Below are 16,727 nucleotides of genomic sequence, written 5' to 3'. Positions count from 1 at the left end.
AAGAGCCTGCCACAACTTTTGCATATTTCACTGCGGCGACGCAGCCCCTTGAAGGTGGGCGATTGACTCCTCAAGATGGCGGCGGAGGCGGAGGCGCTTCCTCCGCCTCCTCCAATCCTTCCCTCTCGGCGCCCTCTTTCCGCTGCCAGAGTCAGCCAATCGGTGCTGCCTGCGCGAGGGAGGGCCGAGAAGCGCCGGCCAATGGGAAGGAGCGCAATGTCTGGAAGGAGGCTGAGGAGGCAGCTGTGTTTGGCGGCTGAGCCAGGAGGCGCGGGCGTGAGGTTTCTGGAAGCTGCGGGGCGCTGCTCCTTCGGGCGGGGTGTCTCCGCGGCGAATCCGTAGCCTGAAGAGACGGCGGACGAAGGAGGAGGAGGAGACGGCGGCGGCGAAGGCGCCGGCAGCGGGAGCATGAACCACAAGAGCAAGAAGCGCATCCGCGAGGCGAAGCGGAGCGCCCGGCCGGAGCTCAAGGACTCCCTCGACTGGACCCGGCACAACTACTGCGAGAGCTTCCCGCTTAGCCCCGCAGCCTGCAAGGTGAAGCGGGCGCGGGGAGGTGAAAAGGGGCAGGAAAATGGCGTGGGAGAAGGGCTGTGGGGCGCGGGGAGTCGGGGAGAGGCTCAAGGCCGGATCCTGCGTGAAAGCAGGCAAGGTTAGGCAGGTGCGGTGCCAGTCCTACCTAGGGGCAAAGAGACTTAACGCACAGCAGCCACCCCGTGAATGCGTGCCCGTTTTCCTTTTGAGTCATAATAAAACAACATAGGGAGTGTACATATATACCGGTACTGTATATAATATGTATATAGGTATGGGGAAAGCAGAAGTCTTGTGATCCCTTGAAGACTAAGGTGTATTGTGGTGTGAACGTTCCTGGACTAGAACCCACAATCACCAGAGGCTGCTTGTATGCACTTGCATGCTTCACTTAACTCTCTGGCGCAAACTGATAGATGTCAGCTCAGAAGCAAGCTACTGTACGTTGTTCAGTGGGGTCTACTTTCACGTAAATGGGGATAAGGCTTTAGCCTTGTCAGTGCAACTGTTGCTGTAGATTTTATGGTTTTTCCCATTGGCATTTTTTTAAAAAGTACTTTGCAAGATCATAAGTAGTTGCTCTTTCCATATTTTCTTCCATTTTTGTCCTGCTTTCTCTGACCATGGAACCTAAGGTGGCATATAAGTGGTTGCCAGGCAGTGTCGTATTGAGGCAATGGCTAGACTGAACACCTCTATAGCTTCAGCTATGTGCCTTCAGAGCACACCCTGGAAGCAGAAAGCCATTTGGGACTGTCCTGCCATCCATGGTTCTTTATTTTATATGGTACAATGACCCAGAGAGAGTGAGTTTATGAGTGTATGCTGTGAAAAGTGGTAGAACACTTGTTGCTGGTGATCTGGGAAATAAATTGGTTGTTAACTCAAGAACATCCGTATTCTCAAGAAACACTATAAATCTTGTCTCAATAGTCTTGGAAGGGAAGTGACACAAAGTAGAACTTGTTGTATACAGCATTCTAAATTTGCCAGGTGCCAAGAGCAGTTGTGACCAAGTGAAGATGCCCAAATGCCAGGATGGCACCTGACATCTCCGCCATCTGGAGGTGCAAGCCTGGGGATCCTTGGATCTTGACTGTCTTCACACACTAGGAAAAACACATCCAGTTGAATTCTATCCATTATATTTTATCTGCATAATTAGAATGAATTTTAAGAATCAAAAAGTCTTACTGAAAAATACAACTTTTGAGTTGTCTGGCACAGAAATGGCAGCTAGGCATTCTGTTTGGGTGACTGTAACCCTGGTTTAAGGAGTCATTTGCCGCCTAGCGTATATATAGAGTTTCTAACACTGAATAAGGGAAACCATTTTCAAAGGCTCATGGTGACAAGTTTCTTTATGTGACATAGAATCCTGTGTCATCTTTACAGTGGGTAGTTATCAAGGAAACATGAATCTAAGGCTTCTTGTCTCGTTCTATTTTTTGTAACTGTAACTCTACTCTCAGACTGGAAAGCGTCCATTTAAAATTCAAATCATAAGCACACCAAAAATAGTCTGTTTCCAAGAATATTATGGACCATAAAATTACTCATAAGATGCAGTCCTCTGCACATTGAACTTGGTGGGGCTTCTGAGCAAATCTCCATGATCAGGCTTCATGTGTTGCAGATGTTTACAGATCTGACCGTTTGTCATAACTTGGTTATCTTGAAACTTTGGAACCTTTATGGTGTGACATAAATGTAGGGGTGTGTGGAATCTGTTGATGTATGTTGAAACACAAAGTAATATCTTAATGCATAGCAATTTAGACATGAAGAGGAATGGAAATTTCCATTCAATTACTTCACTATTTGTACAGAGAACTTTTAGCTGTAGCAAGAATCTTGGGTGCCTTTGGATTAAGTTGCAATGTTTTCTCTATCCTTCTGATTTCACTCATTGCTTCATGGTGATGATTCAGGTATACTGTTCAACAATTAGGATAATGTTAGTGCTGTGCCTCATTTTGATGAGGAATAAGAATAGAATCATTTGGAACTGCATGTTTTCAGTGTAGAACAAAATTTAGGTGTTTTGAAGCTTTCATATCTAAAGGGGATCTGTAATTGTTAGTTTTATACTATATTTTAAATTTCTTTGTACACTGAGGCTGCCCTCCTGTATTTGTTTATCTGAGAGTAAGTCCTGCTGAAATCAATGGGGCTTACATTTCAATAGACATGTATATGGTTGCACTGTTAAAGTGTTGTAGAAATTAGATTAAAATAATTATTGCCATACACAATGTTTTTCCTTGAGAATCTTTTGTATTTCATTAAGCATTTCAGATTATCTGGCCATTTAAAAACATATGCTTAAAAGAGTGGATCACATAGTGATATTATTCAGGTGCATTCAGAATAAAATCCACTGCCTATTGGTTGCCAGCATGACTCTAGGTCCTTGTAGAACTAAGGAAGCTTTTTTGGGTGGCGGGATTTTAAAGACTGCTTAATGTATATTTCTTATTGACTGGTTGATTCAGTATAAGACTTGCTCTGCACTTGTTCCGTGGAACTTAACATGGTCACTATAATTCTGCTGTATTAAATGTGCATTTTCTTGCATTTAGAACACTTTATCCATCTTTCAGGACAATGTGGAAAGAGCAGATGCACTCCATTTGTCAGTGGAAGAATTTATTGAACGTTTTGAGAAGCCTTACAAGCCAGTTGTCCTCTTAAATGCTCAGGCAGGATGGCCAGCTCAAGAGAAATGGACCCTGGAGCGTTTGAAACGCAAATACAGGAACCAGAAATTCAAGTGTGGGGAGGACAATGATGGGTACTCTGTGAAGATGAAAATGAAATATTACATTGAATACATGGATACCACGCGAGATGACAGTCCCCTCTATATATTCGACAGCAGCTATGGGGAGCACCCAAAGCGTAGAAAACTCTTGGAGGATTACAGAGTGCCCAAGTTTTTCACAGATGACCTGTTCAAGTATGCAGGCGAGAAGAGGCGGCCACCTTACAGGTATAAATTGGTTATTTGATGCCTCAGGATAGAAACAGCAAAGGGCAGTGCTTTTCAAACAGATGCACAGTCCATCAGCGGATTTTAATTTAATTTTTATATGCCGTCAACCTTTTACCTGCCTTTGTAACATTTCTATGGAGACCTCTCTCCAGTTTCTGGGATAAATCAGCCAGATGGGTTGAAGAAGGGTTTGTCTTGGATGGGAGGCGGAATAATGCAATTTCTAGTTAAATGAATAGCAGGCTGGGAAAGGCCTCTGGAGAGCTTGGAGAAAGCTGCTGGTCAATCTAGGCAATACTGAACTAATGGTCTGACTTGTATAGAGCAGCGTAATATTTAGTGTTCTTTCTTCTCTTTACTTTCATCTCTCCTCCAATACAAACAAAAGCTAAAGCAAACTTATCTCAGACTGCTTTGGAAACGGAAAGAAAACACTTGCTTTTGAGAAACACATTAAGGAAAATAGCGGGGTTGTTTGTAACGCTGCTGGGTTTTTCCTTTGTGCAGATGGTTTGTGATGGGTCCACCTCGATCAGGTACAGGCATCCACATTGACCCTCTGGGAACCAGTGCCTGGAATTCCTTAGTCCAAGGATACAAGCGCTGGTGCCTCTTCCCTACCAGCACTCCCAGAGAGTTGATCAAAGTGACTCGTGAGGAAGGAGGGAACCAACAAGATGAAGCCATCACTTGGTTCAGAGTAATATACCCAAGGACTCAGCTTCCCACTTGGCCTTCTGAGTTCAAACCCTTGGAAATTGTGCAAAAACCAGGAGAGACTGTCTTTGTACCAGGTAAAGGGTTTTATTAAGTTTCGTGTTGAAGTGTGAAGTTATAGAAGATACACTTCTGGTGCAGTATCCAAGCGTGGACAGATACGAAACAAAGTGTCATAAGAGTTCTTCATAGATTCTGTTATGTTAGGCTGTGTGTGTTGAACAAGAAAGATGCATAGCAAATGTGATGGGAGGTAATCCTGAAATAATATATACTTTAGCAAGGCAATCAAGATGGAGATGTGCTAAACCTTTGAAGATTAGGAAGTGGGAGGAAGCCCCATGAATAATGTCCTTTCAGTTCCAAGCAGATTAACTAGCACAATAGGTGAGAGAATTTGTCAGCTTTGAGACTTCTACGGTGAAATGGAAGCAGAAAATGAACGTGGACAAGTGGACTCCACTTGATCTTGCTTCTTAAAATCACTTTTGCGTTGCGTCTCTAACAAAAGGCCTAGCACCTCTTGTCACATCTGTACAAACCTGCATCTCTCCAGAAAAGAAGCAGGGAAGTAAACACTTGGACCCTCATTTCAATTTGTTCCTTTGGGAAATAATTTCTCTCCCTCTGTCTCCAACTTCAGAAACTCAAGTACATGGGTATTATGGTCTCTGGCAGGTTGGGGCTGACCCAATTGCAAATACTGGTACTGTGATCTGTGGACCAGGTCAGGTTTTTGGCTTTTAAATGCACACTTCTAGGACGTGAGCCAGATGTCTAATAATAACCAGACTGGAGTAGGCCTCTGTCTCTTGTGTTTGGAGGGTTTTTGGTCAGTTGACAATTGTCTTTGTAGAACTGTTGATTCCGTATCAGAAATATATTACAGTCTTCAGTTAACATGAGTTGCCTTTTCAGTTTCCCTTATACCCTGTAAACTGTTTTTGTCTTAGGTGCTTATAACTTTCATAAGAAATGTGTGTATGTAATCAGTTGATCATGTCTTTAATCGTAGCGTCATATGTGAGTGAAATTAATATTCTCGTCACAAAAATCAGCTTAAAAATAGATCTCTGGTATTTGACACAGAGTTTCTGTGCAACATAGATTACATATTAAGTATGCCACTAACAGTGGAGGAAACAGAATTCCATTCTTCTGTGAGTCCTTTGTTCTTTTAAAACTATACTGAACCAAAACAAAACAGTTTTGTTTAAATACAATAGTTTTATTTTGTTGAAACAATAAGATCCCAAATAAAAACCAAGCTATTGTGCTTCCATTTCATTTATCATTTAAGCTTCATTGCATCTTATGTCTTACTTGATATATTGATTGGATGCTGTGGCTAACAGCCCAGCCTTCCACAGATTTATTTGGAAGCAAGTCTCACTGTGTTTGGCAGGCTTTCCTAGTAAGTAAACACTCTAAATCCTATTGAACCCAGTTAGGCGTACTTCCAGGTAAATCTGCAAGGGACCAGACTGCATAGCATGTTCTCTCTGTGGAGAACATATGGAGTTGATCCAGATCAGCCCTGACCATCAGCCATGCTGGCTGGGGCTGATGAGATTTGTAGTGTAAATTATTTGGAGGACACCAAGTTGGGGAAGGCTGTCCTAGAGGGATGGCTCATCAGGTGAACAGTCCCGGAGTATACAAAAACCCTTTTATTTCATCCATTGTTTGCTAAGCAGTCCCCTTTCCTCTTCTTATATAGTGTCATGCTCTGCTGCTCTGAATTTTCTTCATTGTGATATCAGTCATGGGTTGATTTGGGGACAAAAATACTCATTTTCATTCCCATATATGGGTTTGTTTTATTTATTAAATTTATACCCTGCCTTCCCTCCCAAAGTAGATTGTTTTTTTCCTTTTTCAGTTTGTTTTTAATGCAGTAGGATACTGTTCTTCATTATTGTTTTTATGGTTGTAAGCCTTTGGTCTACATACTTCTTCTCTGTCCTCCATGTCTGGGAGGAAGATTTTGACATTGTTCAGTTTCACTTTAGCTAAACACTGCATGGTTTATCACAATGTGTGAAGATGACCACTGTCTAGGAACGGGTTCTCTATAAAAGCAGGAAAAGTCTCAACTTCTTTTTGTTGTCTGCTAAAGCCTGGCCTGAAGTGATTTAGAAAAGACCCCACCCCTGAGTTTCTTGCACATTACAAAGTACTTGGGGAGTAGCTTTTGCAGAGGGCCTTGCCAACCTCTCACTGCTTTTTAGAAAGGTGAAAAATTTCTCCCTTTCCTCACAAGGAAAGGTGAAAAATTCCTCCCTTTCCTTGTGTTTATCCCAAGACATTATTAGAATGAGTATTGTACAGGGGACATGGGTTTCAAAGATGCTTCTTATACACCTCTGTTTCCAAACATGTTCTTCCATATTTTCAAGCCTACATTTAAAAATAGCATAGTTAATGTGCTTCCTTCGGTTGGTTGTTTATAACCTTATGTGGTGTTGCATTTGTAGGTGGCTGGTGGCATGTAGTTCTCAATCTTGACACAACTATTGCTGTCACTCAGAACTTTGCCAGCTGTACAAATTTCCCTGTGGTGTGGCACAAGACAGTAAGGGGAAGACCAAAATTATCAAGAAAATGGTACAGGTGAGAGATGTGATCATTACTTCTGTGGTTTCCCAGATGCTGGCGGTGCAAGCTAAATGTTGCTTCCTGAGTACGCCTGGAATGATGCTTGACAGAATATCTGAAAGACAGAAGTGATGAAGGTGTACTTGTTTTTGCATTTTGGAAAAATATTGTGGCTTTCTAATAGCAACATCTTTCATGGAGTCCAGAAGGAGAATTAGGCTTCTGGATTTCAAGATTCAATAAGGTGACTCAACTGTGTTTCAAAACATATACAGGGAATGCATTTGAATACTTTGTTTAAACATACAATTACTAACTATCAAATAAAAATGCTAGTTCAGTAGTTGAAATGTATTATCATGGTGAAAAAGGATGTTTTTGAGCAGCAGTTAAAGTTATTCTAGAAACAGATACATTCTCACTCTGTTGTGAGTACTCATTTCTCAGATTACCTATGTGAGTAGTCTGATCTGGCTTCCCATTGAACTGATCAAAAGGAAAGGCCCATCTAGTCCAGCATCCTGTTTCTCATTTTCGCCTTTCAGATACCTTTTGAGAAGCTTACAAGCAGGACATATGGACAATAGCCCTCTCCCGTTGTTTCCAGCAACTGGTTTTTTTGTTGGCAAGCTCAAAGTTGCAATGGTTACACTGATGGGAACAAGCCTGCTTGAACTGTTGAGTGAATTTGGATCACATTTAAGCAGCATATTGGGAATTGAGAACATCTGTATCCCATTTCTTATTTTACCTAGATACATAAGAACCCCAGGCAATATTGTTAAATTACTTTTAATAAACACTCCAAGTTGCATGTAAACACAGACTCCAGAATTGTAGCTGATGCATTTGGCTAGTGAAATAGTCTGCTGTGTCATACGGGCTGAAGATGCAAAATGCACAATAATTTTGCCATCTGTGTGTATATCCATTAGTTTGTTTGCCAACCATTATTTCTTGAAAATTTGTCTTCAAGGGTCCTGAAACAGGAGCATCCTGAGCTGGCTGCACTAGCAGATTCTGTTGACTTACAAGAATCAACAGGCATTGCTTCCGATAGTTCTAGTGATTCGTCCAGCTCTTCAAGTTCCAGTTCTTCAGACTCTGATTCAGAGGTAAGTTACTACATCAGACATGCCACAAGTTGTAAGTCATGGGTGGGGTTGTATGACAACAGTTGTGGAGTGGGGGATGTTAACTTTCAGGTGGTGTGCTTTAGCAAAAACTATTGTATCACTAGTGCTGGTCCCATATATAAATGGTTTCTATATTCCCCAACCCCGGCAGATGATCTAAAAGGTTTTGATGGTCAGTAGTATCAACAAGTGAATCTTCAGCAAAAGGTGGCAGCGTGGGATGTTCCTGTTCAGGGTCAACCATCACTTTTTTCATTTCCCCCCCCCCCTCTTGATTAGACAGCAACATTCTGTGGGCAGTGAGCACACTCAGTCACCATTGAGCTATGCTTGTTTTTTCTAATTCTAATTTTGTACATGTGATATTTCACTGTAAGATCTAGGGAGTTGAAAAAGTCAGTCTCCAGGCACAGTCCACCAAGAAATACTGAAGTGGCTTACTTTCCAAGTCTTGGGCCAAAATCCAACTGATATGGTTCCACCTCCAGGAATGCCTAGATTCTAGAAGTGTAGCCAACATGTTCAAAAATTAGACTTAATTGCATTCTACCCTATCTTTGGACATCTAAATACCGTGTTTCCCCCTTTTTAAGGCGTAGTCATAAAATAAGCCATAGCAGCATTTCTAAGCATTTGAGAAATATAAACCGTACCCCGAAAATAAGCCATAGTGATAGGCGCTGTGCGGAAGAGAGCACTGAGCTCCCCGAGTCAGCAGCAGCAACGCCGGCCGCAGCAGTGTTTGCTGAGTCCTTTCTTGCTTTTGGGACTTGGTTACTGTGCTGGCTTGGGATGGTGTGTGTGCAATTGCTGTTGCTGCTTCGTGTTTTTCAGCAGGATTCTCTGGGTGCTAAGCACTTTCCCCCGTTTGTTTGCGAAGCAGCACTCGGCTGCAGCCCCTGCCTCTCCCGGCGGCTGCATGAATGCGAGGCTGGTCGATCCCCAGGAGGCTGTAGTTGATCGCTATCTCCTTTTCCATTTCTTTTGTCTTTGAGCACCCGGCCCCGCCCCCTCTCCCCTTCGTGGAATGAAGAACAGAGTTTTAGCAGCATTTCCTCATTATAAAAAAAAGGTCAGGAACTTTTACTTTAACCTCAAAAATTGGATATTTCCTCTCTCTAAAAACAACTCTGACCTGAACACCAATAAAACGGGGGTAGATCACCTCCAGTTTATAAATCCGCAAGTAGATCGCAGTCTCCTGGAAGTTGGGCTATATACTTTGGCTGATTGCAAGCCTTTGCATCTTTAAAAAACAAAAACCATGCGCTTCTCAGTCTTAATTTTCCTTTAATTCATCCCCCTATACCCTCCTCCAACCATTGCCTCCTTCCATTCCTTACCCCCCTCCCTCTCTCCCCACTTCCCTCACTCCTGTGCGATCTCATTTAGTCATATACTTGCTTTTTCTGTTGTGTTGTCTATTTTATATTAAATATTATTACCCTTTATGATGTTATTTTTCCCCTTGCGATAATTATTTATTTTTTTATCTTTAACTAACTTTCCTTTCCATATTTTTCCATATATAACTCAACACTTTCCCATTCCTTCTTAACTCTTTGGATAGAGTGCCCCCCGCATTATTGTTGTTAATTTTACAATTCCTGGATTTTTTATGGAACCGAACAGCTCGGGTGCTTCAGAATGTGCCTTCTGTTGCTACAGGGCTTCACTATTTGACCCCCCCCCCCCAGGTTGGGATTTTTAAAGTAGTTCTGTGGGTCCCAGGGCGCAGAATCACCCCCGATCCTTTCCTTTGTCTAAACAGACCTCTTCCCCCCTGACTTTGGAAGGCTGTGCTTCAAGGGTGATACCAGGGGTTTTTTAAGACCTGCGCATCTTAAGGATTGTTACAGTCCATAACTTCCATTGCTTTCTACAGGGTTGGGGGTTTAAAGCACTGCCACCCCCCACCCCACCCTGCAGGCGCTCGGAACTGGCAGCGCCAACAACGCGTCCAGCAGCGTGCAGAAGAGAGCACTGAGCGTCCTGAGCCAGTGGGTCCCACTTGTACCAGCACTTTTTTTTAAAAAAAAGACACCCCCTGAAAATAAGCCACTGTGTGTTTTTTTGAGGGAAAAAAGTTATAAGACGGTGTCTTAAAAAAGGGGAAACACGGTAGGAATATAATAGCCTCTTAACAGCTCAGATTCTAGGAGCCTCCTAATCACTTCAGATGTCACCATGAAATAATGCTGTTCCTCAGACAATGTAGACATTATTACTAATCAGTGGCCAGAATTGCTATTTTGATAGTCAGGATTTATTACTGTCATTTCTTGTTTAGTGTGATTCTAGCTCTGAGACGGAAGGAATGATGCATAGAAGGAAAAAGCGAAGGACATGCAGCATGATGGGGAATGGCGATACAAGCTCCCACGATGACTGCGTGAGCAAAGAGCGCAGCTCCTCCAGGTGACCAAACAAATTATAGAAGCTCATCAGATCTGTGGGGCTGGGCTGCTAATTACAGACAAGGGGAGTGTAAGGGAATTGCCCACAAGGGGAGGCAGCTTCACCATGTGCTTGTAACCCACCTTACCCCACACATCTCCTTGTTCATGTCTAATGCTCTAAACTGGGACTTCTCTTTATCAAAAGTGCCTAGATTTCTTCACTTTTGATTGCTTGTCCAACTCAGAACTCCTTAACTTGAAAATAGTAATGTTGTTGAGGTATAAAAATTCTACTTCTAGGAGAGAGAATCAGATTCCATGCTTATAGGGGTGTTAAGTGCTAGAGCTGGCAACTGAGGAGTGAGACTTGAATAGCTAATCATATCTTGGAAGATACTTCTCAGGTTTCTTGTAGTTTTTTGTAGCCTTGACTTCATGGATCTCCAGTGTTGTAGATGTTGATGTTCAAATAGTAGGTCAGAGCTTATGCCTGGTAAGCTTCCAATAGGTAACAAAGGAAAAGAAATGGTGTTTCTCGTTCCACTGGGTCATTCTTCAGAGACAGCAGGTGGATTCTGACCATACTATCTATTGGTAGATCCTGTTGATATAAAGCTTATGAGTTTCTGCTTTTAAGACAAAAAAGTGGATCTCTGAAGAGCTGTTGTCCTGCTCTTGGTAAGGCTTGTGGCTGAGGTAAACATCTTAAGATGGCATCTCATCTCTCTTGCTTGTGTGGTCTGAAGGCTAGCAGGAATCGGAATTGTTGGGTAATTAAAGGCTTTTCCCCAGCTATTTATGTCGGTACTTTTCTCAGATATTCATATGATTGGCTAGCCACTTCTGATTCCACTGCAGTTAATGTTGTATTCCAAGAAGCTTGAGGGTGCATCAGATTCTCTAAAGTTTTTTTTACTGCCATCTTGCATAAGCTAAAAAGATGCATGCCCTGACATGACAGGAAGTTGTGTTTTTATTTTTGTTGTTATTTTTGACAGGATTAGGGAATCTTGCGGAAGCCGTGCTCATCCCTGAAAGATAACAAGACCCATCTAAAGGCAGTTGCAGCCAGCCAGCAGTCTTCTATTCTTCCTATCAGCTGTATGCTTGGAGCTTTCTCAAGTCTTCACCACTCCTTTTTATTATTTTTTAAAAATCCAATCTTCTACTTGCCATTACCTGCTGACTTCTTGCTTACTAAAGGAGGAAACTAGAGATTTCTATGTTCTCAACACTTTCTGCACTCCATCAAACAAGCAGTCGGCAAAAGAAAATGGGGAATATCTATTCAAAACGTAATCTTAAAAATAAGCAGGTAGCTCCTGAAAGCCTGTGTCAAGTTCCAACATTGTCATATGTTTACAAGTTGAATTCTCGTGCACTACAACTGGAGGTCAGAACTATAACCTCTGCTGCATGTAACTTGTCAGCAGATCCTTTAACTAGAGCACAAGAAGAGACATTGTGTTAGTTATATCCAACTAAGGACCCTTCTGTTGTGTAAAAAATGATCACCTTGTAAGAAACACGTTTTTGTAGTTCTTAATTTGTTGATGACACCAAACCAACCATGGACTAATAAGATTCGTGAGATATGTAATGTCTGAACCAGCAGTTCATTTCCACAATTACATATGCTTTCTATTTTAAAGAAAAGCTGCTGGATTTTTGCAGTAAGTTTGTGATTTTGCCCCAGAAAAAGTAGGCATGGAAGAAGCTGTAGTTGCCTCTTTTACCTCTCCCTGTGGGAGCTTCTGGAAACATTATATGAAGGTAAAGTTTTTTTATATGGAGTGTCTGGAGTCTGAAAAAAATACAATAAAAATCCCATTTTATGAAGAACTGCTTCTCTGCAGCCCAGAAACTTCCTACTTGTATCTGCTGTTGTAATATGGCAGGTATTTTTACGTTGTGCGTTTTGTCTTGAAATAAGATGTGGTTGTGTTTATCTTAAGGTAGCTGTATTCTTTCAGGATATGTTGCTGCTTCAAGGTTTTTTGTTTCGTTAATGGAGATGGGTGTTATGTGTTAAGAGGGGCCTTGTACCTCCATACCCAACTGTCTCTACCCTGAAGGTTTGCAACATAGTGAAAAGATCTGATGCCCCAATAACCACTTAAAAGCAAGTTTAATGGTTAATTGGGTGTGCTTCTCAATTCTCTTCTTGTTTTTCTACTTACCCCATTACCAGGAACCTAGGGAGAATTCACATCTACTGGCCGATGCATTGTGAAAGTACTGATTACTCATTTCCAAAATACTACCATATCACTCAGGCAGGGATCCACATGTCACTTGCCAGCCTTAACTCCATACTTGCACAAAAGTATCATTTTTTTGTGAATGCCAACAGTATGTGTTAAAAGGATGGCTGCCTTCTGTACCCCATAACTGTTTTCTCCCAGGCTCTTTCCCCTTAAAACACTTAGGTTAAACTAGCAGACTTGTACCTGATGCTGCTCAGCCAGTGCAGTTAAAATCAGTGTCGTTTGTAAGGTTCAGTCTACTATCTTGATTCAAAATTGCATCGAAACATTGAGGAGAACCTGATGTCTGAACTCAGGAACCATCATGCAAAGTTTGGTTACAATATCTTAAGAAGTATCCAAATGCATAGCGAACACACAAATAGCTTTCCAAAATTTACAGCAGATGAAAGTAACCAGGTAATTTTGTTTGAATTTACCTTGCAGAACTTGTAACTCTGGAGGCAGATGAACAGCAACAGGAAAGGAATTAGGACTAGTATAGATATCATAACATTGACCAGAACATTTGAAGCAGCCTGAGTCAGCCCAGTATTTACGGTACTCATTGGCAGCAGCATTTTCAATATCTTGGGCAAAGGTCTTTTCTAGCCTTGCTTCCTGCTATTACATTGTTTGACAACCGTGGATTGCACCAATAACCTTCGGCATGCCAAACAGAATTTGGCAAAATCTGCTCGTCCTGTTAAAGTATTCCTTGCAACCATGAGATTTAGAATATTGAATTTGTTTTGCTTTCTATGTTTATAAAAGGAGACTTGTGTTATACATTCTGTGTGGCCTTTATGCACTAGGTTTGCAGGGAGTGTCATCTTTACCTAATTCCTGTTTGTCATACTGAGATGCAGATACATTTGTTCAGCCATGTACATTTATTTGAACTTGGATTACAAACCTTCACTGAGTTGATCAGTAAAATTCATCTGGAAGTTGGGGGCTAAGTATGCTTGGTGGGTGAGGCTGAAGAGCCCCACCATTTGGGTACAATATGCTAACTTTCTCTGTCTTGTATCAAATATGCCATTAAAACACAAACTTGGGTGGCTTTTCTCTTTGTATCAAAAACTGATGGATATTTGGCATTTCAGGGTTAATCCAGTTATATTTTTTAGGAATAGCAACCACAAGCAACAGTGTTCAGCTACAATCAGTGTCCTTTTTAAATGTATATCTTCCACAAGTGGGATTTATTCATTTATAGATGCTATTTGCCTCTTACTGTACTAGGGAATATTTTTATTCCAGATCTCCCAAACTGATGAAACAAATCCACATTAAACTTGGGCTTTCTTTCTTTTAAAAAGTTGTAGATTTTATTCATAGGAATATACATCTTGCATCTGAGTAGCTGACTAGCTCCTTTCAGTTGCACTCTTTCAGTGTTTGTTGTCATTTTCATTGTTTTGCCAGATGCCAACTATATTCCTGTTCTGCGGAGTTGAAGCCAGGCAGCTGTCATGCTGGAGGAAAGCAAATTGGTTTTGTTAAGTACCAAGCATTCAGATAGCCATGGGTTGGGAATAAGGATCCTGAATTCTCTACTTGCCCAGGGTTGCAAGCAGAAGTAAATAACTCCAAGCTTCTAGTTTAATGATTCCTTTGTGATGGGGTGACAAGAGTGTGAAAACTGCAATATTGCTTCTAAATAATCCTTGCAGAGAAAATTTACAGCTGATCATTGTTTAAATCACAACTCTTATTTTAAAGATACTGCTTTTCACAAACTTTCCCCCCCTTAATGTGCCTCTTTGAAAACCAATGCAGTGTTTATATTATGCCAGCTGCAGTTAGACCTGAAGTTGCTGCCTAAAAGTCCAATGGCTAATACTTGCCTTTTTTATAACTATGATACCTAAAAACTTATGAGATAAATTAATAATAATAATAATTTATTTATACCCCGCCCATCTGGCTGGGTTTCCCCAGCCACTCTGGGCGGCTTCCAACAGATATATTAAAATACAATAATTTATTAAACATTAAAAGCTTCCCTAAACAGGGCTGCCTTCAGATGTCCTCTAAAAGTCTGGTAGTTGTTTTTATCTTTGACATCTGGTGGGAGGGCATTCCACAGGGCGGACGCCACTACCGAGAAGGCCCTCTGCCTGGTTCCCTGTAACTTGGCTTCTTGCAGTGAGGGAACCGCCAGAAGGCCCTCGGCACTGGACCTCAGTATCCGGGCAGAACGATGGAGGTGGAGACGCTCCTGGGGCTTGCCAGGATCATTTAAACACTAATTAAGCAACAGGGGCTTTACAAATCAATATATCTCTAGCTCAGACTTTATTTTCAGGTCCTTAATGCTGTACTGTTATTAGAACATCTCTTTCTGTTAATAGAGGCACTTTATGCATTTTAAAAGGATGCATGTTTTTCAGTTACCCATCCGATGAAAAATTTCACTGAGAGCTTGTGATTGCATCAAAGAAAGTCCTGGGTTTATTAGCTCTTGCATATTTCAGTTAAACTGGATCAGCCTTTTTTTTCTGAACAGCTTTCAGCAACAGCCACTACTTACTTGGGGAAATGTGCTAAAACCTTTTCTTTCTTGAATTCCTAATAACTGTGTCATTGTGTTGAGGATAGAGCTCCATTCTTCCCTTTTGTGAGGGGCGAAGTCTCTCTGGACTGTTTCAGCAACATTTAAAGTGCCACTTCTGCTAACTACTCGTTAAGTCTAATCATTTAATGGAACCAGGGTGGGAGTGCTCTGAATTGTTCTCTGAATGATTTTCATGTTTTTCGTTTTTAAATTTTTAAAAATAAAGCCTTATTTTCCATTACTTCATTTGCACTTAACTTTCATCTAAACATTGGGTGATAATCTTTTTACCTTATGTGCGGTAACTAACTTGCAGTGTCACAATTTGTAGGATTCTGAAATACTTGATGCAGTGCAGCTTGCTAACTGGAATATATCTTCTACTAGAGCTTCAACTTCTTATTGAATTTGTATCCCGAATACTGCCTTGCATTTTCTAGGAAATGCTTTAGATGTTATTGCACCCTTCTGCATAGAGGAAATCAGAAGCCCAATGTGACTTTGTGCTTCTGCAATACTTACATTTCAAAGCGACAGTGAATTGGCCTTTAGTTTTGTGTAATACTTTTTAATCAACCCGTATAGCCTCGATAAGGATATCAGAGACAGAACAGATTGCCTTTAATTAACTTGTAACTTTTGGTTAAGCCATATCAGACAAATTAAACATAAGTTTGATATGGCTTAACTGGAAGTTACAACACCCTTTTACTTAGCCAGAGCAACCACATAGATATGAAAAGAAGTTGTGAATCTCTGCTTTACTCTCTATGCATAGTAGGCGGTATGCTGCTTACTCAGTGCTAGGCTATAGTTATGTGGCTGAGAGGAATTAGTTATGTTTTACTAGAAAACTCCTCAATAGTAAAAAAAAAAAAACAGGGAAGAATCTGTATTATCATAGAATTGTACAGGTGGAAGGTACCCTGGGGTCATCTAGTCCAACCGCCTACAATGCAAGAATCTCAACTAGATCATGTATGGCAGGTTGACATCCAACCTCTGCAATTATATTGTAGGAATTTAATTTTAGGAGACTTTTAATTAGTTACCAGCGTTTGATCTGGGAGCTCCTACAAAGCTTTCCTATCACCTTTTTACTGACCTTGGTCGTTCGCTGGATTTAGAGTGCAATCGGAACAAATGTGGTTATGGTTTAAACAAGTTTCACACAATTTCTTACAAACATTTGAAACAATAAAGCCACACAAATATTTAAAAGAAGAAACACGAGGCATTTCGTAAATAGTAGAGATTAAAGGTAGCAGTGCTGACCTGTCAGCCCAGAGTTGCATATGCACCCACAGCTTTGGTGCTCCAAATCACAAAGAATCGCACCCACCCTTACATCATGCTTTTGGCCCTTTTTATATAGTCTTGAACCTTGGGTTCCATATAAGGTGGCTATCTCAAACACAATGCCTCTCTGATTCTCCCTCTTTCTCCACATGTGACTTTGATCTACACTGCAGAATTCAATAGCCTTTCCCACCATGAGCTCGTCCCAGTTATGTGTTCACCTGGTCTTGCTGAGATTTC

General features: G+C 41.3%; 1 protein-coding gene across 2 annotated transcripts; it reads left to right on the top strand.

Moving 5' to 3' along the window:
* Positions 1-200: 200 nt before the first annotated feature.
* On the top strand, positions 201-15,429 carry JMJD6 (jumonji domain containing 6, arginine demethylase and lysine hydroxylase). Of its 2 annotated transcripts, none has more exons than XM_035104559.3 (7): positions 201-537; positions 3,138-3,526; positions 4,037-4,323; positions 6,724-6,859; positions 7,821-7,959; positions 10,271-10,398; positions 11,378-15,429. In XM_035104559.3, the coding sequence occupies exons 1-7, from the start codon at positions 409-411 to the stop codon at positions 11,412-11,414; spliced, it is 1,245 nt and encodes a 414-aa protein (XP_034960450.1). In that variant the 5' UTR covers positions 201-408; the 3' UTR covers positions 11,415-15,429. The 2 variants fall into 2 exon arrangements, with proteins under 2 accessions (XP_034960450.1, XP_088517723.1); XM_088661597.1 differs by having other exon boundaries at positions 13,073-13,686.
* The last annotated feature ends 1,298 nt before the right edge of the window (positions 15,430-16,727 follow it).

This window comes from Zootoca vivipara, chromosome 2 (genome assembly GCF_965207765.1).
Source record: "Zootoca vivipara chromosome 2, rZooViv2.hap1.1, whole genome shotgun sequence".
NCBI lineage: Eukaryota > Metazoa > Chordata > Lepidosauria > Squamata > Lacertidae > Zootoca > Zootoca vivipara.
This window is presented reverse-complemented; position numbering and strand designations above follow the sequence as displayed.